This window comes from Carassius auratus, chromosome 43 (genome assembly GCF_003368295.1).
Source record: "Carassius auratus strain Wakin chromosome 43, ASM336829v1, whole genome shotgun sequence".
NCBI classification, from domain to species: domain Eukaryota; kingdom Metazoa; phylum Chordata; class Actinopteri; order Cypriniformes; family Cyprinidae; genus Carassius; species Carassius auratus.
The window spans coordinates 11,362,020-11,386,364 of NC_039285.1; the positions used below are offsets into that span (position 1 = coordinate 11,362,020).

The window sequence follows — 24,345 nt, forward strand, 5'->3', positions numbered from 1 at the left end:
CTGGTGTCTGAATCATTTTTGGTTTGACTGTTAAAGCTACAAAGTAGTCAAGAGCAGTGAATGATTTTCATTTTCATTTTCTTGGATTAACATTACAGCAGCTAGTAGCTAAATTAGGCGCGGCCCCTTTAAGAGACGATGAACGCATCCAATATAATACACATCCTATTTTTTCTCAACTGTTTACTTTCACTTAAGAAATAACTGACAGTTTTTTCGAACATAATGTCCAAGGTGGATATTTTGACATATTTCGTATGTATTTGTCGGCACTAGAGTAAAAATTAGCTGTTTGATCAAAACACTTGAAAACGCTTATTTTTAGCATCTCGAGACGCCTTTCTCTGCATGAGCCCTGAACACCAGAACACCGCGAGTACTGAATTGGGCTCTTTCACATCTTTTTGTTTGCAAACTGCGATTTGTATTTGTTCATTCGGTGCAGGAGGGACTTCGAGGAGAATTTTTATCGCCCGATAAGAGTCTCGCGTTAACGCAGCACGTTAACGCCGATAACGGCCCACCACTAATATATATATATAGGGAGCAGCTGGCCCGTACGGTTAATTTATAACGGATCAACTACGACAGCCTACATTGCACATCCTGTGATGTGACTACCGTGGATTCGTACATCGCGATATCGATGCTTAAACGAAACATCATGCAGCCCTAGTTAACATATTGATACTGTTTACAGAAGCGGCACAATGCGATTTAAGACTAAAAAACTAAACAGTGATTCTTTGTGGAAGCAATTCTCCACAGTAAACTGATGCCTCATTCTATTTATGATGTGCTGACACAAAGGACAACTGATATGCAAGGTCACTTTGTGTAGACAGATACAAAGACTATTGTGGCACGATGCGACATGAGTGACAGCGGTTGTGTCTGGTGTAGATACTAATTTATACTGTAACCAGTTTTTTTTGGTAATGAATTAATTGCAATCATACTTTCAACATTTCTCTTGCATCCTGCATGTTTTAGGAGCACATATGATAACTTAAAATGATGTCTATGTAGGGCTTATGTTGTCATTTAATATAAAGCTGCAAAACCTTTCTACTTTGTGGCCCATGTAAATGCAGAGGTGCAAATTTTGGACAGCACCCATTTATTGCAGAAGATCCATTGGTGAGCAAGTGATGTAATGCTAATTTTCTCCAAATCTGTTCTTATGAAGAAGCAAACTCCTTCACATCTTTGATTGCCACAGGATGAGTAAATGTTCAGGAAATCTTTGGGTGAACTATTCTTTTTGAGTTGTGACATCCATAATTGAATGCACATTATTTTATCCAAGTCGCTTTGAAAAGTGCAAACATTTAACACAGGTTGTAAAATATATATGCTACAGATGTCAAAAGTGGTGCCAGTCTGATACTAAAAGTGCTGTGGGCCCTTTGAGATCAGCCATTATTAAGCAATAGCGTTCCAGCAGATCTTGATGAAGCCACCTGGCCATGTAAATTCAAAGATCTAATATTTATTATGCCTCTCCATGTCTTTTTTTCGAGATTCAAGCACGTACAGTGTCATTTAGGTTGAGATACAGCAGGCCTGACTGGAGGATTGGTGCTCAGAGAGCTGCTGACTGGAGGAGTGCCAGGCCTGATTTCCTCCGGCTGACACATGGGCACCCCCGCTGAGAGGCTGATGAGCGATTGTCATCGTTACCTGGGGCAAGACTCATCCACTTTCGATCCCCTCTGAGTGGAATCAAAGGACAGGGAACTCCTACGGTTCGATGAGAGAACAATCCCTTGCTTCTTGTTAAGCTGGAGGTAGACGAGGGTCTCTTTGATGGGCCCCTCTCATGGTAAATCAGTATGGTCTTCCTGTCAAGAGCATCTGATTGAGTATCAGAGGAATACAAGTTTTCTTCGAGACGTTCCGTAGTACCTTACTTGTCAGTTCTCAAAAGAACATTATAGTTTTGGCGGTTCTGTTTCACAATTCTTACGAACCTCGAACAAAGAAAACTTGAATGGCACTTTTTGAAACCGTTCTGCTTCCTAGGCATCTGATAAATGCTGCAGGGCCACTACTTATGCATGCTATTCCACAGATGCTAAAAGCGCCCTTTAGCACTTTATTGCAATGTAACATATTGCTTTCATTGAAAAACATTTACCGTCAGTATAATGATGCAAAGGGCATGAGAATTTTATGATCATGAAATTATTTGCTGGGATATAATTTTGTCATCATGGCATGATATTTGGGGCATGACTTTGATTATCATTACAGTATTGAGTTAGAATGGGTTTGTTTTTTTCAATGAATGTCAGTGGAGAAGAGTCTTCAGTATCCTGATTTCAGTACATTGACTTTTGTTAGGAAACAGCTGATAGCCTACATTTGAGTGAACTATATTATAAATCCTGTTTTATAAGAGAAGTCACTGAGAATTGTGTCATTATTTTTTATGCTATCCGAATGATTGACTGTCATAAAGCTGAAAGCCTAAAAATCTGATTTAATAATAAATATTTTTCAGTCATGACAACTCTCGGAAATAGTTTGAAAGACATTTTAGTAAAGTAAATGGAGATGTGCATAGGTTTGGTATTGGCGGACTAGATCTGATACGCTGCTACTGCAGAGCAAGTATGACTCACTTCTACAAAAGAACATATAAAGACATGCTGCTGCAAGAAGAGAGAAAGGTAGATCCCCCAAGCAAATCTAGACAGGTGGTGCTGGGGAGGTGGTGGGCTAAAGAGAGGGCTCTCATAGTACGCGGTTACTATGCACAGGTTTGCAGAAGACGAGGTTATATAGAGAAAATATTAATGAATGTGTGAAGCTGACTGGTTGGAGATGTTACAATTGAATAAACCTATCCGGATGCTAAAGGGTTTCATGGCTGAACTATTTATTTAAATTCAAGCTGTGACTTGATATTAATATAAGATCAGTATCTTCCCGAAACGTTTTAATTTGCTCCCTTGTTTTAGTTAAATCATGGCCACATTGCACTATTCATACTACTTTAGTTTAAAGTTGTACTGCTTTAAATTAAACAAGAGAATGGATTAATAAATTGTGGTAACAAATTAGGACATGGTCACAATTTACTTAAAACGAGAGACTGAATTAGGAAATCATGGCTAACAAATTGATAAAGCATAGTAATTAATTATTCATTTGTGGTGATTTCTGTATTTTATTTTTATTTTTTTCTGTATATCTGGGGCTCTAAACAAATTGGTTGCTGAGTAAAAACGTTCAAACCCTGAATTAGGAAAGTTAAATGGTGTTTGATTGTCATTTTATGTTGACTTCAAAGCTGCCTTTAATCCATTACTGATGTTTAAATTTAGTATCATCCAGTAGAAGTCACTGAACACACAGCATGCTTTAAGTGTTTTACAGCAGATACTCTCCAATTCAGGTTGTTTTTTAGAGACTTGTGTGTGAAATCATATTATCACTACAAAAGGTGTGATTTGCCTCATTATTGACTCTATTCCAACCCATGGAATATTTTGGAGTGTGAAGACAGAACTGAAATGCCATTTCTCTACACGCACCCACTGAGAAATAAATAAATAAATATATATATGTGTGTGTATATATTGCATACACAGCCACCCACTAACTGCAACACACAATTAAACACAAGCTCCCTCACTGTCTCGTAAGGCTTGCTGTGGTAGCAGGACCAGAGGAAATGTCCTTTCTCTAACAGACAGTGAGCTATGGAGGCACTCTTCCACGGCAGTCTGTGTGGAAGTGTGACATCAGATGAAACCTGCGATAAAAGCAGGCTGGAAGCCCGTCATATGTGCACACTGCCTCTGCCTGGTTCCGCAGCATGCCCTGTAATTACACTCTCTGCAAAATTATACGCCAGATGCAACACGCTTGTTAATATCAACAGGAATGTTGCTAAGTGCCGACATGCATGTTGAATCGTGTTTAAAAGGATAGTTCACACAAAAATAGGAAATTATGTCATTATTTACTCACCCTCATATCATTCCAAGAGCAACTTTTAGACTTTTTTTTTTTTTTTTGTAGAATACAAACTAATTTTTATACAACTCTTTCCATAGAGTGACATACATTTTTTTTTTATCTTTATTTGAAATAAAATAAACATTAACAAATAAAATGGTACTTGCCAAGGCTTTTTCACTTTGTTTAGCGAAACTTTAAGTAAATGACTTGAATTGTTTAAACTATAACGAATAAATAACAATGAAAACTACAATAAGAAAGTTTTTTTTTTTTTTTTACAAAACCAATCATGTTCAAACACAAAAAATTATACAATTATACAACATAGAATACAACATAGATAACATATCAAATGTTTAAACTGAGAAAATGTATTATGTTAGGGGAAAAATAAGTTGATTTTAAATTTCATGGCATCGACACATCTCAAAAAAGTTGAGGCAAGGCAATGTTTACCGCTCTGTGGCATCCCCTCTTCTTTTTATAACAGTCTGCAAGCGTCTGGGGACTGAGGAGACAAGTTGCTCAAGTTTAGGAATATGAATGTTGTCCCATTCTTGTCTAATACAGGCTTCTAGTTGCTCAATTGCCTTAGGTCTTCTTTGTCGCATCCTTCTATTTATGATGCACCAAATGTTTTCTATGGATGAAAGATCTGGACTGCAGGCTGGCTATTTCAGTACCCTGATCCTTCTTCTACACAGCTATGATGTTGTAACTGATGCAGTATGTGGTCTGGCATTGTCATGTTGAAAAATGCAAGGACTTTCCTGAAAGAGGCGATGTCTGGATGGGAGCATATGTTGTTATAGAACTTGGATATACCTTTCAGCATTGATGGTGCCTTTCCAGATGTGTAAGCTGCCCATGCCACACACACTCATGCAACCCCATACCATCAGAGATGCAGGCTTCTGAACTGAGCGCTGATAACAACTTGGGTTGTCCTTGTCCTCTTTAGTCCGGATGACATGCATCCTAGTTTTCCAAAAATAACTTCAATTTTGATTCAAAAATTTTTTCCACTTTGCCACAGTCCATTTTAAATGAGCCTTGGCCCAGAGAAAACGCCTGCGCTTCTGAATCATGTTTAAATATGGCTTCTTTTTTTGACCTACAGAGTTTTAGCCAGCAACGGCAAATGGCACGGTTGATTGTATTCACCGACAATGTTTTCTGGAAGTATTCCTGAGCCCTTGTTGTTATTTCCATTAGAGCAGCATTCCTGAATGTGATGCAGTGACGTTTAAGGGCCCGAAGATCACGGGCATCCAGTATGGTTTTCCGACCTTGACCCTCACACACAGAGACTGTTCCAGATTCTCTGAATCTCTGGATGATATTATACACTGTAGATGATGATAACTTCAAACTCTTTGCAATTTTTCTCTGAGTAACTCCTTTCTGATATTGCTCCACAATTTTTCACCACAGCATTGGGGGAATTGGTGATCCTCTGCCCATCTTGACTTCTGAGAGACACTGCCACTCGCCAATTGACCTAATAAGTTTCAAATTGTTCTTCCAGCTGTTCCTTATATGTACATATCATTTTTCCAGCCTCTTATTGCTACCTGTCCCAACTTTTTTTTAAATGTGTAGCGCTCATGAAATCCAAAATGAGCCAATATTTGGCATGACATTTCAAAATGTCTCACTTTCATCATTTGATATGTTATCTATATTATATTGTTAATAAATTATACGTTTATGAGATTTTTAATGATTCCATTCCTTTTTTACTCACAATTTGTACAGTGTCCCAACTTTTTTGGAATCGGGTTTGTGTGTATGTATGTATGTATATATTATTAGTTAACTTTATTAGTTATACATATTTACAAATTATGCATATTATTAATTGTAAAGCTTTTCTTGAAACATAGTTAATGCCCACCACCAAACTCTCTTAACATGTTGAGTTTTGTTTTGTTTGTTTGTTTGGTTTTTGTTTTTTAGGAAAGAGTAGTCTAAGAGTGTTATATGAAACAAGCAATGTGAAGATTTAGCAAAAATTCTCAATGTTCCATAAAAAGGAAAAAATACCAAATGAGTTTCAAATGACGTGGGCAAGTAAACGAATGAATTTTCAGTTTTGAGTTAACTATTTCTTTAAAGTTAAACGAGAATGAAAGAATGAGGGAGAGAAAATGAAGAGGCAGCAATGTGGATGTATGTGACCTTTTAAGTAATGTCCTATGAACATGCTCTTCTTCTGGTATCTAGTTTTTCCATTTAAGCCTTGATTGTCTTGTAAGGGAATGTTTTTTTTTTTTTCTACCCCTGAAACTCGGGAGGTAATGACATGTATCATCTCTTAGCAGACTTATGTGTGTTATAGGGAGTGGTTCCAGCTGGTTATATGTTCACTTGCAGCTTTTGTGAGTCAGTTTGAGTGTGTAATGCTTTGTGACAGCTCACATAGCTCTGTCATCCTTCTTGAAGCCATTATTCCATCTTATTCTTATTGATTTATCATTAAAACCCGGTGTGAACTTATGCAATTACTTAAAAACTCACACTCATTCTTACTGGTGCATGTCCCATCATGCAGTAGTGAAAACAGCTAGTGTTACTCTTGGCAGTGTGTTCATTACACCAGATGTCTGAATCAAGAGCTGTGTTCCAAAACCTATTGAGATGCCTACCTAGGGAGCATCTTTAGACATCATTGGTGTGCTTTTGACACAAAGTCTGTTGAAAAGTGTCATGCACCTCAGAACAGTTTGAGTCCAATCTAAGGCAGCATTGCTTGCTGGTGCTTCAAGTATAAATGGCTGTTTTGTTGAATAAATTGTATTTTTTTTTCCCATTTATCAGTGTATAAAAGCCCCCCCCCAAAAAAAAAATTCTTAAGTATCTGAGAAAATATCAGTAAAAGCTATTATGGGTCAACCTCTACACATGAATGACTATTGACAAATTTGTTTCCATATATTTTAGTCTCTTACGATGTTCAATTTGGAGGAGGATGCTGGCTTACAAGGCAACTTGCAAAGGTTTGAAACAGAGCCAAGAACTCCCATTTACAGCTCAATGTGACAGCTCTGTGGAGACGGACAGCAGATCTACAAGCCATTACCCATAGAGATAAAGAGACAGTTTGGAGAGCTGAGGTGATACAGGAAGGGAAGGGGAGCAGAATGCCACTATGGAGACCCTGGTGGCAGAGGTGTGATTTTATAGGTGTTTCCACGGCTTTGTGCTCAGAATCTGAAAACCGATTGGGCAGCAGCAGGTGTCCTCCTCCCTCCTCCTCCCCTCATGAAACCCACTTGCATTTTATTCAGTGTTTGATCATGGGAAAAGTGAGCCCTATTAGCTCTCACTGAAGGTTTTAGGAAAGTAGTGTAGTTATGGATCAGCACTGCAGTGGTGATGCTGTCTGTCGGTACGAAAGGTGAAGGGAGCTGCATTATTGATGGGGCTCATTCAGCTTGACTGAGCAGACACTTACATCTCAAACAGATTATTGACCAGCACCCTGGAGTCTCAGAGCTGCTGCATGGCATGAGATGACATGCTCATTCAACTCATCGGTGGATAACCTTGTTATGCACTCTCAGTGCTTGGGTGATGCATAAGGCCTCCAATAAAACCTGATACTGGATTAAATTCATGTGTGTATCTCAGTTAGAATCTATGACTAGATTTAATATATATCTTTTATTAGCAAGATGTTTGCAAATGGAAACTGGTTATTAGTGTGTTGTCTGTGGTTTCCAGAGTGTTGCTCTGCATTTGCTAAGGTGTTATGAGGGGTTTTAGTGCATTGATGTCATGCTTAGACAAAATTGGTCACCACTTTATTTATTATTTTCATATTATGGAAGTCAGTGTGGATCAGCAACTGTTTGGTTACCCACGTTGTTCAGAATATATACTTTTATGTTCAGCAGAAGAAACTCGTACAGGTTTGGAACAAATTGAGGGTGTGTAAATGATGGCAGGATTTTTAAACCCACAGGGAGTTGAATTGGAATGACAGGAAAAATAAAAATAAATAACACAACTAGCGCCTTCTGGAAATGTTAATTTATTTTATAATTTAATAAGTGAAACTCAATGCAAATCTCTATAATGTGTCATATTTTGAAACATCCATCAACACATTTCAAAGCATTTTTTTTTTTGACAAACTTAGCTTTTCTTCTTCATTATTTTTTTTACTTCCTCATATATCATAATCAAATTGCAATTACCGTATACGTCCAGTTTGCAACCACAACTCAAATTCATTTCAATTTAAGGATTGATTTTGCATTTAAAGGCATATTAGCATCCACACCTACAAAATAACATTCTAATTATTATAAGTGTCATGTATGTTGTATATAGATATGATGTACAGTATGTAGGAGATTCATTCATCATACGGTGTATAGACAACTTTACTGATTATGAGTTTTTTGACAGTTTAGACTTTAGTCAGTCATACTGTTCCTTGACAATGTAAATATACTTGCACGCTTTCTCTGTATAATTTATTTGTGGTTTGAATAACTTTGGAAGATACAGGTCCTAAAAATTAGTTAATTTGTGAAGATGATTCGGACATCTCTGAATGTTGAAAATGACATCTCACATCATTCCACTCTCTTTCATAGCGTCTTCAAGCTTCACCTCTGTTATTTTTTTTTTTTAAATGACCCCTAATGATGAAAAACTTGCATACATTATTGTGCCTTTATGTGAGTGTATCAGTTTATTAGATCCATACAGTCTGTGTTAAAGGGACATTGGCCTAATAAAGCTTTGTTGTCTGTCATTAATGTTAATCAAGCAACAAAAGAATACCTGAATACTACTGTTAGACCTGAACTGTTTCCTAAATGAAATTCAGGTCCTGAGTTTAGTTGATAATATTGGATAAATAACTAATAATATTCAGTGATGTGATATGTCCTCTGCGTGGATTAAGGTCTGACATGGTCACAGCTTTACAGTTTATTATTAAAACAAATAGAAAGCAAATAATCATTAATGGTCATTAATCTTAGAAAACATTTGCTATGATAAATTTGAACAGATTTTTATTCTTATTTTACATGTATACTTGTAAAATAATGGAACATTAGGTCATGAATTACTGTCTCAAAAGTCATGAATTCATCCGAATTTATTGGTAAAAATGTGTATGAACCCTGTTATTCTGTGACTGTTTTGTTTGCAAGAAACTCTGACTAAAATTGTGACCTTAGCGGAAAACAGCTACAAATATATGATGTGCTGTGTTGTTTTTATGGGATGTGGGAAAAATCACATCACATCCTGTTGCCCTTTGCTGCAATGTTTTCTTCAGTTAGGAATCATGGCTAATTTATCCACATAAAATCTGTAGCCATTAGAACTGAACCCTGTAAGTGGAATGTTCCACTGTTTACTATAAGTGAGATTGCAGTGTTCTCTATATCCTCCCTGAACTCTGCATTCTGAATGTATGTTTGACACGTGAGATTCAAAGAGCCAGAAGTTACAGAAATGTTATTTATCTCTGTTCTTGACCGTGTCTGACCAAAAAGTGGGCAGAAATTGTATGATGCACACAAAGCTGAAATAGAAGAAAATTAAAGTCATTAAGTGTAAATTTAATATGACCTGAAGCTCTCTTCTCAGTCCTCACTGCTATTTTGCAGTGTTCAGTGTCAATGCTATTACTAGATTTGACCAAAGCGAGCCATAATGCCCCAAATTAGACTTACATTGAACTTAAAAGTGAAGCATTTGCATGGAATTAACTTTTGATCTTTCTGGAATTACAAGCCTTTCTTTGTGGCAGATTTGTGTCAGTCTGCATATTAGTGCTAGTCTATCAAATGAGCATTACAATGCTTCCCTGTGGCCTTTCTTGATAGATGGTCAGTGAAGAATTTACCAAGCCAGCAGTCAAAAGTGCAAAGTTAGAATTCCTCCCTGCCACGTTGTGAATGTGTACGTATTGCACTTTTGACAAATCCTGTGTTCTTAAGATTGAAAGAGTAATTTTCCAATCCTGTGTTTTTCCAAATAGAAGATTAAGGAAAAAGTAATGAGAAAACCTTTTCAGAGTCGAAAGTCAGAAAGCTTTTGAATGCTTTTTTTGGTATTTGGAGGAGCAGTCGGGTCTATCACCTCTTTTAAGGCATGATGAAATGGCTTTTCTCTGCAGTCTCATTACCGTTTTTTGATTGAGTTGCTTAGCATTTCCTGCTCAAGTCTCTTCCACCCACTCTTGATGACTGAGATGTACATTTAGCACTCCATATGAGAACTCATTTACTCTCAGCAGGGAGTGAGGATTGTGAATTTGTCTTTTTATACAGACTCCCATAGTATCGTGTTGAAAAGAGGATACACCTCTGACTCAACTGGCTTTGATTTTAGTTCGATTTTTATCTCTTTAGTTTTAGTTTTATGGTTTAAATCTCTTTTTCTTTGTTTCAGACCTCTCGGCAGCCGTGCAGAAATTCTCCCAGTCTTTACAGGAGTTCCAGTTTGAGTGCATTGGTGACGCAGAAACAGACGATGAAGTAAACATCGGTAAGTGTGATGTCAACTGCTTATTTGAGGTCTGCTACTGCTCATACTCCTTCAGTCTTGTAGATGCACATGACAAATCACAACAGGTTTCCTTAAATATTTCAGTTATTTGTCCAGGCAGGTAGATTAAATTGAGAACAAATGCAAATATTTGCTGAAGTTTCCTGCTTAAATGTTTTACAGACAAAAATACCTAACGGAGTTTCAGAAGCTAGGGCTGTGAGATTAATAAAAAATTTATTGATTTAGATATGGGCTTCCAGTGATTATGAAAGCATCAAGATAAAATGATTATTGTGCTACATTATTTAACTTTCCATTACAGCGGTGCATGTTTGACCCTGCTTAAAATCCCAAACTTCACATCCAATCATGTAACATGAGTGTCATAAAAAATAGAGTTTGGGTACTTGGACTTTGGACTGCAATAATGAATGAACTAGGATTTGAGATTGACTCAGACATTTTGGACTGGAATTGTCTGAGTGCAGACAAATCTATATCATGTGTAACATGAAAGATAGAAAAAATTGATTGAAACATATAATTAAGATAAAAGGCATTAACAAACACCTCCCACTCAAACTCAATTGGTTAAATAATAGTTCACCCAGAAATGAAAATTTACCCATAATATACTTACCATCATGCGGCGCCTACATCCTACATCATCTCTGGAATGCCACTCTCTCGTGAACACACATACGAAAGTTAGCGGAAGCTAGAGATTACAGATTTTTACCACCGTGGTGGTAATGGACCAACAGTTGCCGGTGGAGCAGTGTTGATATAAAAATATAATATATATAATTTATGTATAAATATATTAGTGGTGTCAAAATTATTACGTTAACAATGACGATAATTTTCAGTTTAATACATTAAAAATATTTATCGCAATTAATGCAGGGGCGAGACTAGAGTTGGCCACCCCACTCACAACTGCTGCTTCTGTCTCTTTTTCAAGAAGTGAATTCATTCAAGTCGCAGAACAACTCAGAAGTCAAGCGAGCGCAGAAACGGTCCTGTGGTCGCAGTGCGTGCTCTTCAATCGCATGCACAAAGGCACCAGTGCTCGCTTTTTTCGTATCTTTTCAAATAAAACCGCAAAATAAACTACATGCAGTGTTGTAGTCATGGAGCCAGCTCATGTTTATTTAAGCACTTCCATCAGTGAATACGCAGCCTGTAAAACATTAAAATAAATCTCAAAAAAATAATACAGTTAGACAAGAAAGTAGCCTAAATAAGAAAGTTAAATACGCCCTGTCTATCGGACGCGAGCGGCGCAGCGCGATATGATATTACTCATTATATTCAGTGATGCTACACTGTATGCAGCACGACACGACATGACAGATCCCCGACAGTAAACTGCCTCGTCCTGTCGTTGAGGTACTGACATGGTGTTCAAATGTTCTGAAGACACTAGACAGACTAAACCTGTTGCGATGTGGCAGAGTTGTGTCCGTTGAAGACACGGTTCACTGTTCCGCTGCCAAGCAAATGGCTCATTAACTCCTCGTCTGCCCGTGCTCTCTTTGAAATAGGAATAGTTACCACATCTCTTGTTAACATCTTTATTTTATCACTGTCTCATTTGTATTTTGCCAGTTTGGACAAAGCCTCATCAAACCTGACCAGCCAGCCATTTGCGCTCACAAGAACTTGAACACACTTGTACAAATTCGGATGGGTGAGATGAATGGAGATGGGTCCAGATATAATATTTGATTTCCCAACAGGGTTCATCGCACAACACAAATTTTTCTTTGCTGAACCAACCAATTTGCTGGCATTCGTCTGAAAGAAACTCATATACACTTAGGATGTCTTGAGGGCGAGTAAATCATGGGGTAATTTTCATTTTTGGGGGAACTATCCCTTTAAAGACTTGATTCGAACTTGAAAATATGGACTCGGGCCTTACACTAGTAAAAAGTATTCTGTGGGACGTGCTTGATATTATAAAGAAAGCATATAAAGCTGTAAAACAGAACTCATGCTCTTCCCCAGGCATCGTTCTGTGCATGTGCTTCTAGACAATGAGAAACACAGACAACCAAACTATACTTTGGGCTTCAAGTGTAAGCCTAAACTGTCAAATACACAATATGTATACAATATAAAATATGTCAAAATTCCCACCTTGACGCCTTTAAGAGATCAGAGTAACTAATTGTGATTTGTGTCAGAGATTAAGGAAAATGCAGACGGCTCACCCTCAGTGGGCACGGAGCAGATGTGCTGAGAGTTCATACGCCCTGATGGGTTGATCACTCATTCTGTTCTGTCTCTTTTTGGAGCCATTCATCTCTTTCTATCCTTCTCTCATTTCTACGATCTCTCTCATTACTTTGTTTATTATCTTCCTGTCCTGCTCTGTGCATTGTGTGCTGGCATGACACTCAGAGCATCTGCATCTAACAGCTGGCTTCCAGTCTTTCCGTACTCTCAGTTGCACAAGCCTGCTACCTTTTCCTCTTCTTTTCCCAAGCAATCTGATGAGGAAAAAATCTATTTCAATGCGTTGAGGTGTGGCAAATCATAATGGAGTTCATTTTGGCCCTTTCGTATCTCTGTCTAGTCGCCAAATAGGAATGGGGTGAATTATTTTTCCCAGTATTTGTATGATTAAAAGGGATGTTGGGCGAGCCGGCCTTAATGGTAATGTTTTGGAAGGTAGCGACACAAAGGCATCTTTACGGCTGTTTAGCTAATGGACAGCTTTAATGGACAGAAAGGTTGATAGGTAGGAAATAGGGCTACAGCTATTGATTTACACATGTAATGCGGCGGAATGATTTTGGTTTGCATTCCATGGACAAGTGAATTTTGATGAAACCTGTGGCTGCATATTAATACAATCTCTTTGACGTGAATCCATCATTTTGTTCAAAGTCTGTTCAGTAATACTCAGATAAATATTGTAATCTATCCATCTATCCATCCATCCATCAATTACTGTATATAATTGTTTCATTTGATCATAGCAAATGAGAGGTAGAAAATAATCTCTACAAAATATTTGAAAGAAAAAGTCGCAGCATTGTGGTTGAGACCTACCGTATTCATTCAAGTCTGGCCATACCGGTATATATACAGTACAGACCAAAAGTTTGGAAACATTACTATTTTTAATGTTTTTGAAAGAAGTTTCTTCTGCTCATCAAGCCTGCATTTATTTGATCAAAAATACAGAAAAAACAGTAATATTGTGAAATATTATTACAACTTAAAATAATTGTTTTATATTTGAATATACTTAAAAAAATAATAATTTATTCCTGTGATGCAAAGCTGAATTTTCAGCATCATTACTCCAGCCTTCAGTGTCACATGTTACATCCAGTCGATCACATTATCATTAGAAATCATTCTAATATTCTGATTTATTATGAGTGTTGGAAACAGTTCTGCTGTCTAATATATTTGATGAATAAAAGGTTAAAAAGAACTGCATTTATTCTAAATATATATTTTAATAATAATATATATTCTAATAATATATATTCTTTACTATCACTTTTTATCAATTTAACACATCCTTGCTGTATAAAAGTATTGATTTTATAAAAAAAAAAGAAAGAGCAAAAAAATTACTGACCCTAAATTACTGACCAGTAATGTATGTTGTTATTAGAAAAATATTTAAATTTTAAAAACATAGCTTCTTTTTTTAACTTTTTATTCATCAAAGTATCTTAAAAAAGTATCACATTCTGAAAAAATATTAAGCACAAGAACTGTTTCCAACTTTGATAATGAATCATAATATTAAAATGATTTCTAAAGGATCTCTATTAAGGATACCTCTATTTATATAATATCAAGCTTATTAAGATTGTTGGCAAGTACTTGTGAGATTATTTAATATATCAGAAGACCACAAAATCACCAAGCTTATTTATTAGATTATTTAAAAATAAAAAAAAATGCATAAAAAGTGTTTAAATACAATACAAATTTTATTTATACTTAAATCCACAGCTTTTAAAAAATGTATCAGTATTAAATCATTCAGCAATTCTTGCCTTTTACTTAGTGCTGTTGTTGACATCGACCATTGAAAACACTATATCTGTTGACCAGCAGAAAAACATTCTCATCTATCAGTCTTCATGGAAAGTTTTCGAAACTGTCTGGTATTTCTGAGTTTTGTTCCCATAGTGTCCCAGTCATAAAAGGGTACGATTACTCTTACTGAAGAAAATGTAATTGTCTTGTGGAATCAATCTGGTCATCGATGAAAGTGAGCTTTCAGAGTGACTTGACCGGACCCCTCATGTGCTGTGGGACCAGAATCTTGATGTAGCTGAGCTGCAGTCTGCTTTGAAGCTCCAGCCAGTCTGTGTCACATCAGCAGTCTGTCTGGGAGTACAGACAGGGTCACCTGACCTATCGATTTCATTCCATGACTTCCTGCTGTGACATTCACAATCCACACCAGTTATCCTGAAATCAATCTCACAAAAAGATTGATGTAGCTCTAGAAATATTAAATGTCCTAAAAGTATAAGACTGACTCTTCTGGACAATGACTTTTCCATTGTCTCACATAGCGGAGCTGTTCACTAATGACGTCAATTTGTAGACTGACCTAGGAGGAAATAGTAGAAATAAAGTCTAAAAATGTCATAACCATCCTTCACACACATATTTTTTCAATAATGTTTAAAATATATATATATATTATATATATATATATATTATAATCCAGGTAAAAAGTGTATATTTTTATTTCCAAATATTTATATATTAAACATATTTAAAATTAAATTAAATTAAATTAAATTAAATTAATGCATTTAGCAGAAGCTTTTATCCAAAGCGACTTACAGTGCATTCAGGCTATCAATTTTTACCTATCATGTGTTCCCGGGCAATCGAACCACCAACATTTCGCTTGATAAAGCAAAGCTCTACTAATTGAGCTACAGGGACACCGTATTTAATTGTATGTATATTTATTACATGTTTAATAGAATGAATATAAAATTATATATTGAATATAAAAATGTCATATAACACTCAACCAAAAATGAATACTGTATTTTCTAGGAATCATAATTTTCTTAAGATTGTTTTAAAATATATTTTTTAAATATATATATATATATATATATATATATATATATATATATATATATATATATATATATATATTTTTTTTATTGTTTACATTTTCAAATAAATCATTTATATATTAAATATTAATGTATAGAATTAATATAATATATTGGATATAAAAATGTTATTCGGCTTAACCCTCCAGTAAAAAATTATACCATGAATAATTATTTTCAACAATGTTTTTTTTTTTATGTATTATGTTTTTGGAGAGTCACACCCACATGACATTTTACAATCTGTACTAACTTTGCCTTGTCATATAAAGATCAAATTTAAGGATGCACCGGTTGACTGGCCATGAATCGGTTTTTGGTCTTTTTTCGGACGATTTTTCCGGAAGTGCACCCATGTGCACAGAATACACTGTGTTCATTCGCTATCATGTCATTTGTTTGGAAGAATTTTGAAATCTGTGCGCAGGACACGGGCAGCCGTTCAGCACTGGAAGTGCAGAGCTACACATCTGAGGCACAGATAGCAGGAAGCAAACAGCCGCTGATGTACTGCGCACAAATAAGAGCCTTACCTGCACGAGCGTACTGTAACTGTCCGCGCCCTGCACAAGCGGAGACAGTGAATCGATGTTCAGCTTAACTTCTCATGTGTTGGATGAGAAATGAAACGGACTAAACTGTGACAAAACTGAAATGTGTTATTTATTTATTTATTTTTTGTAAAGTGGTACTTGCATACATGTTTGAAAAGGCAGAAGTAAACGTCAGTTTTGTATAGGATGATTAATTTATTTTACCTTAAAATTACATCGACTTAATTTGATTTACAATTCACCTGCTGTTGCACACTGAAAAAAAGTGTTTCATTCATCCAATTTAAAAAAAATAGGGTAATGATTCACATCTATATTTTTTTTTTACTTGAGCCAATAGTTATTTATTTTTCTTTGGCTTAATGTAAAAAAAAATATAAAGATGTGAATCATTTCCCTTTTTTCTTTTCTTTTAATTAGACGAATGAAAAACTTTACATCTTTGTTTTATTCGCACCAACATTATTTGATTTTAACATTTTGGAATAATGTATTTATATAGCATACTTTTATTTAGTCTCACTGGTAAAGACCTTTTTTTATTTAAAACCAAATTTAAAAACTAAAACAAAATACTGAATTCTGATTAAGAAACATCTTATTGAGTGTGTGTTGATTGTGTTGTGTTGATTGTAGAACTATGCAGTTACTGCCTTAAATTTCACATGGTTACAGTTAATCTTTTCATTTAAGGCCAGTTCTCTGTAGTTTCAACCCAATTCAAAAGCAAAAGCTAAATGCTGATGTCTGTACCATCTATGTTTGTATTGAATGTAGGCTGCTTACTGTGCAGTTACTCTCGTTAATTTCAGATGGTTATGGTTATTGTTTTCAATAGCCAAAAGCCAGTTTGGCCTATTAAATACCAAATAAACATCTTGTTTATGCATACTTTCCTTATTTCTTGTTTGTTGCTTAAAGAAATAAAAATCGGTATCGGAATCGGCCAGTTTACTTGTAAAAAAAAAATCGGTATCGGCCATGAAAAATTATGATCGGTGCATCCCTAATCAAATTATATGATATTTTGATTATGAGAATATTTGACTTTGAATGCTGTTTTCACCACATGATCCTTAATACAAAATAAATAAATAAATAATAATAATTTAAATAAATTAATTTAAAAAAAAAACTCATGGCTGTTATGTAACTAAAGCCTAACTTTTTTAATATAAAGAAAAAAAGAAAGAAAGAAGATAAATATTGCAATAAAAAAACACTCTGAAAATAATGTTGTTCAAGTGATTTCATGGGGTTTTAAAGCTATTTCTTGTTGAAGCGTAGTTGTGTGCGACCGGTCTTGATTTATGGGTGGTGCATTAAGGGTTTTTAAATGAGAGGGCGAATCCTTGTCTGCCCCTCTGATCAGTCCCTCTCAAATGTATGTACGTCAGATCTCTTCTATCCTGAGCCAAAAGCCCATTTCACAGAATGACTCATCCCTGTCATTCTCCCTATTATCCTGTGAATGATACATACCTTCTAACCCCTTTAAGCCACTATATCCTGCCTTAAGTACCTTATAGTTTAATAGAGACATTTATCCAGCGCTTCTGCTCTTTTCTTCCACATCTCTCACTTTATCCCTCTCACTCTCTTAATTAATGAATAAATTCCAAATTGTATTTATTATTATTATTTTTATTTTTATTTGTATGTAAACGTAAGATCACTTTGAAAACTATTGGTAAGTACACAATAAAAAAAATAAAATAAAAAAAATAAACAATGGCCATGTTTAATTAACTTTTTATATGTCCATTAATGTCCCTAAAGTTTGTTTCATTTTTATGTATTAAAATCTTTCAATGTAAAAAATAGGTAAATATATCTATTTTTACAGTGTGAAAAAAATATATGTATTTATTTATTGTTGAATTCAACATTTAATAAATTTTCTTTAAACATTGTCAAAATACTAAAAATGATCAAGATATAGTTTGAAAAATAATATTTCCCAGCCCTAACAGTGATTGTGTTGTGTGCATGTCTGGCATCAGTGGGTGTTTTTGGAGGATTCTGTGAGATGGCAGTCTTACATTCAGCTGTCTATGCCTGCTAAAAGCCATGATGCATAAATGGACACAAAGAGAGTGGACAGACTATCTGGACCGATGGTTTGATAATTGCATTTATAGAGTTGGCAAGCTGAGCTTGACCAAGTGTCCAAGCTCAAACGTAGGTAAAGTCCATCCAGGCAGAGACAGCAGCTGTCTCTCATTCACAGTCTGTTTAATTGAAGCGATGGAGCCATCAGTGGCATGAAGACGCTGTTCCGAGCAATCACAAGCTGTTACTGTGCTACAGCGAGAGAAAGAGGGTATAGTGCCAATGCTGGATGGTGATGAGTTTCATTTTAAAGGATGTGTATTTCTTAGTGAAGCACTTAACACAATAGTCTTCGAATTCAAACTCAAGATCACTTCACTCAAGAATGTAATTTTGTCATTATATATTGAGAATGGGTCATAGTTTTAGTTGGTTAGCATGGTACAATTTTTTTTAAAATAATAATTAATAATAAAAGTTCCATAAAACGTAATTCATAATTTGAGCACTATATTTCCTAATTTTCATTCATAACATTCATAATTAAGGGAATTATAGATGGAAGACTTCATCAGACTATTTCCAAACATCCATATGTTTAACTTTTACATTAAACTTAACTGTATGGTGAATTTTATAATATGCGCAGATTGGAATCAAGGTTATTTATTCACACTCACACCTGCTTCTGTTTAAAATTTTTAGAAAAATAAATAAAAAAAATATTCCAAGGATAGCTCATATTAGGCTACATTAATTGTAGACTCGCTTTCTCTCTTGTAACCTTTGGGTTAAGTACTTTGCTCAAGGACTGTGGGAATTGTGGGAATTAAAATAATTTCCAGTTCATGGGTCAACTCTATTTGAGATTGATCTACAGTACCTTCAATGCAGTGGTTAATCCTAAGGTTAAGGTTATGTTTTTTTAGCCCCTGCTGGTAGAGGCTGTAACTACACCATCTGACATCTGAACTTGTTTAATTATTTTCTTTTTCATAATATTACATTAATTCCAGTATTATAATCAGTAATCACAATTAAATATTATTATTTTTTTGTAAAATAATAAAACTATTATTATTTTATATTAAAAATGTTTTTTAAAATATGAAATGGTTAAGAGTTGAATCTGGTAAAAAGTGTGTGTGTGTGTGTGTGTGTGTGTGTGTGTGTGTGTATACATAGAATTTAGTTTAAACTTTAAACCCTGAAACCAATCAGCAGCACCTAAAAGCCTTTAAGCACTCAGTTGTGGATAAACCATTAAACACGTCTATACCTTTTAGGTGACCTAAAGTGGAGGAATGTCTTTTTTAACTGTTCTGTATTGATTTAAATTCATAGAATAATGTCCATTGTTCATTCTGCATTTGTATTAAATGCTGAATAATTTATATAAGTAGCAGTGGCAATAAATCAATGCTAACACTGTTTACTTAACAGCATTTCTATTGACCCACATGAATCAAGTTATTATAGTAAGTTAGAACTTTTACCAACAAATGAAAATGGATTAATAACTCTATTTTACTTCTCCAGCTCAGTCCTTCAAAGAGTTTTCCCAGCTGCTGAGCACCATGGAAGAGGAGAGAAGGCGGCTGGTAAGTACTGAGTATACATACTATAGATGTGTTTATGGTATCTGTAAAATGAATAGCTGTGTATCCTATGAACATCATTTTATTTTTTTTATTTATAATACCATAGTAGTACCATATTGTTTTCCCCATGTCATTGCTTTCTTGGGTGTGTACTGTATGTTTCGGACATGTTCTATGGCAATACCATTATGGATTTATTTATTTATTAAAGATTATAAAGGTAAAAAATGTGGTAATACTGTAAAGCATAATTTTTGCAGATGCCAAGAAAGTACTGCTGTTGTTTCCTGTTATCAAATTAACGCTCCATAAAATCCAAATGATTAGCAGAGCTGATAATGAGAAAGCAAGAAAACAAACAAAGCCTGCCTTTCCCCTCTGATCAGTAAAACAGCAAGTCTGAACAAGTATGAATCTGTCAGATAAATAATGTTTAATCACCCTGTCAGGGTTTATTTAATGATAATGACCAGTTAACAGTGTGTTATCTTGCTTTTACACAGCTAATTTACCAAATAAAATAATGCTATTTTGTTTGAAAAAAAAGAGACCAACACAGGAAATTAAACAGTTAATTATACAGTTGTTCATTATATCCAAAGAGCTGTGCAATTTTTAAACAGCGTTTTAAAACAGGTACACTCTTCAGTGTAGATCATAGTGGCACGCTAGACTTGGTCGTACATTGTGTCTGGTTTATGTGTGGATGTGTGTGTGTCTCAGACCTCAGAACTGACTTGTCAATGAAATCCAGAAAACAAATATTAACCACACAGCTCTATGGTTAATATTTTTTGACGTGTGTGGTCACTCATCACGACTTATATCACGTACAGTTCCAGTAATATGAAGTACAGTTCTGGGAATATGAACCCTTGCGCTGTAGTTTGACACCAAAGGTTCAGTAGTTTGTACGAAGTCACTGGTGCACGTAGCCCTTGGGCCTTATTTTCTTCTCATTGCGTCATTATTGTCCTTCCTGTTAAATTAAATGTGAGAACAGCAAACACTTCAGGCAATATGCAGCTTTATTTAGACAAATGTTTTTAAAACGTAACCACAAAGACGTGAGAATAATCCAAAATGCTTAATAGCACACTTAAATGGTGCTTTAATGATGTGTGTGATTATCGACCAGTTACCAGCTGTTCATTTAAACCTTTACACTACTTTACTAAATGGCAAGAATAATACATCAGACAAATTCAAAATCAGGCCATCCATTTTTAAATGATAAGTTTTATAGTTTTGTTTTTAAGTTGTGCTGTAGATCCAACATTCATCTTTCTAAATGGTTCATTGCTTGCTGTCAGTAGTATAGTGATGTATAAATCACAGCTCACAGAGAAATCACAAACCAAGCAGATTTTGGTGGGTCAATGCACTGTATCTATCCTCATGACCCTCTTGAACCTGTCGCAAAATCTGCGTGGGGAAATCTTTTGCCCTCATGTGAAATTCCCAATCACGTGGACTCCATTTGAAATAACTTGGTTTAGCAAAAGATTGTTGCAAGTGCTTATTCTTCTCTATTGTGACATCAGAGTGAAACTGCTTCTTGAACAATAACACAAAAAAAGTATAGGGAGTTGATTTTGTCAACTGAGTATTGATTGGATCATTGGATTTCTTGTCATTTGCTAATTAGTACAATCTCATGTGAGTAGTTTCTGGAGGGGAAGCCATATTGCCCACCTGGGTGTGCATGTCACCAGAGAAGAGATGTTTATGTGAGGGGGAAGGATGAAAACAGTTTTTACGGATTATAAACATTCTATCAGTGCCAATGTAAACTCTGATAACAGCTCAGTCTAATTTAAAATTGACTATTTAGAGCTAACTAGGGTATTGTGTTGTAGAGTTTTTCAGTGTAGCTTAGCATCATGCTAACAAGAACTAGGGCTGTCAACGAATATTCTAAATGTTAATATGTATTCGAATAGTTAAAAAAAACGAATTTCGAAGGTGAAAATTAATATTAGAATTTAAAAAAATGTGGAAAAAAGGCCCACGGTAGTAGAAGCGTGGTTGTCTGCTTTGCGAGTGGGCGCGCTAGTGCGCCTGAGGGTTCAGGGACAGGGCACAGCATCACTGCTGAAAGTTGACGCGTCTTCATGGAAGATGCCAGCAAGTGCAGAGCCCAACTCAACCACAGCAGAGAAAATGAGGTAAAATTGTTGACCCGCGAGATAAAGTTGTATGCAAGCTATTTAAGATACAGTTAGCATAACATTCGACCACTAGCGTAACATCTCAAAAATGTGCACCCAAATGAGCATTGCATAATGTGTGGAACTACAGCTAAACAGTCACGTCTTGACACTTAACGTTACTTTGCATCGCCCGCCGCAAGCTCTTTGCCGGCAACACGACAAGAGGCCATAACGGATAAAATAATTTCGTTCATTTGTAAGGACATGAGACCAATCAGTATCGCGGATGGGGCACGCTTCGGGGAGTTCTCTCAAGCAATGGATCCGAGGTTTGATTATTTATCGTTTCATGTCAAGGAAAAGGTCGATGTTTACCACAGCACAGCTCACTCTGAGCATTCAATGTCGGTTCTATATGCTGTAAAACTTCAATTAATATTAATAATATTTGTTTCAATCACTGAGTGAAGCCTGCTATATTTGGGACAACAGTCGCGACCTAAAATTGCTTGCACAAAAATTTGTTTGTTCATTTAAACTATTATGCGCAGAGAACGTGAGGGTGAGAGAGCGTGAAGTCTGCAGACTTGGCCATTAGTTGATTTCCTTGTTTTTGTGTAGGTAATACGTTGTCATATATGTTTAAACTTAAATAGACTATCTATACAAGTAGTTATGTCTCTTTGTATTATTTTGGCCTGTTATTGACGTAATGCGCAACTAGATGTTCGAATAGTTCGAATATTCGTGTATTTTTTAGAGGGAATATTCAAACGTCATTTTTGAGCAATTTTGACAGCCCTAACAAGAACCTCCACTGAAATCAATTGTGAGTTGATTCTACCATACACTTCACAAAATAATTCACATCCTTTTGTATTTGGACAACATTCTAATCTGTCACTTAAGAGGTTAGATAACAGATAGGATGTTGCCTTGGTAGACAGCATGGAAGCTCACTATGTTTTGAAACAGAGTTTAAGTATTTGTGTTTGTAAGTGATCCCAAATGGGAGCATTACTGTTTGCTTCCTGTGAAATGTTTGAAGTTATAGAAGATAAGGGAAGTTTGATAAAATGACTAATGGTTTGTTTTCGTGACCTATGTTGCTGTTTTTTCTAGAAGACCTGCTCCTTGATGTCTCTGAGTTTCGTTCGTATACTGCAACCCCTGCTAACTGATCTCCATATATGTGGGGGAAAAAGCAAAGTCTGTTTCATTTCAGACAGTGAGTAATAGGGTGAATATTATATAAAAAAGGACTTTTAAATATACATTTTATTACGCTACTCCTAAATGCATAATTTATGGATTTATGGCTGGAATAAACTCATTTGCGCGGTCTCACACAGTAGACACATTAGTTTTATTGAGAACAAAACACTTTTGAGAAAAGCAGCCTCAGTGGATTTGATTTCATTTTCCTCTCCATCATCTTAAACATGTAATCTCTTTTTAGAAGTCTTCATGCATAGTTTGCTGCAAAGAAGAAACGCAGAAGATTTAGTCAAAGAGGAAGCCCACAGGACAGAAAATATCTCAAATGGGATGTCTTTATTATCTTTCTCCTAGAAACAATAAGTTTAAATGGAGATCAAATGGAGGCTTAAAGGTACAGTCTCACAGAAGCATGTGAAATTATTTTGGACCCTGGAAAAAATATAAATTTGTATTCTTTATATTGAAAATATTTAGAACTGTTGGTCAAACAATTTTTATAATTGTATGTATGCCAAAATGTATTTATAAAAAAAGTTGAATCCAATTTGAAAAATAAAATTGATTTTTAGCTTTGACAAATACTTACTTCAATCTCTTTTTGAGTCGATTGTGTGTTTAGTCTCGTGTGCACCGTATAGAGTAGAAGTACTATTTGTGAGTTGCTGCCTGTGTTGAGCATTGCAAATCACTCATTTGTGAGGTTGCATTACTCAGGATGCTGATGTTGAAGACAGCTGTACGTAGGTGGTAGACAGCGAGGCTAGGTTTTGAAACAGAGCCATTATTTTTTCTTTGCATTGTGTGGATCACTGCTCTTTGTTTTCGGCGATTGACTTTCCTCACTGCTTAATCAGACATCCTGTAATTCAGGGCCAACCATGGTTAATGAGAAACCACATGGAATGTAGCTGGAAGTCAATGAAACTTTCCACTTTACTCAGTTTATTTACATAGCTTAGTGTTTCATCCCTTTGGCCTGTAAGTCTGCTCTTTTTAAAAGGATGTAATGGCAGGTGTGTGCTTTTTTAGGGTATACTTTTGTGTTTAAAGCTCAACCTGGAAGAAAAGGAGATTTCAAATGCTCTCATTGCTCCATCTAGCAAAACCTTGTGTCATACATTTTTGAACAGATGAATATAAGTAAGGG

The 24,345-nt window shown here is 35.5% G+C and overlaps 1 protein-coding gene across 4 annotated transcripts in view; it reads left to right on the forward strand.

The window, feature by feature from the left end:
- The window catches only part of arhgap42b (Rho GTPase activating protein 42b), a 99,096-nt gene that overhangs the window by 15,282 nt on the left and 59,469 nt on the right, over nucleotides 1-24,345 (forward strand). For all 4 annotated transcript variants that reach the window (XM_026231044.1, XM_026231045.1, XM_026231046.1 and 1 more), the window contains exons 2-3: nucleotides 10,396-10,491; nucleotides 19,763-19,824. In XM_026231044.1, the coding sequence (XP_026086829.1) occupies nucleotides 10,396-10,491; nucleotides 19,763-19,824 (158 nt within the window). The remainder of the gene's footprint in view (nucleotides 1-10,395; nucleotides 10,492-19,762; nucleotides 19,825-24,345) is intronic.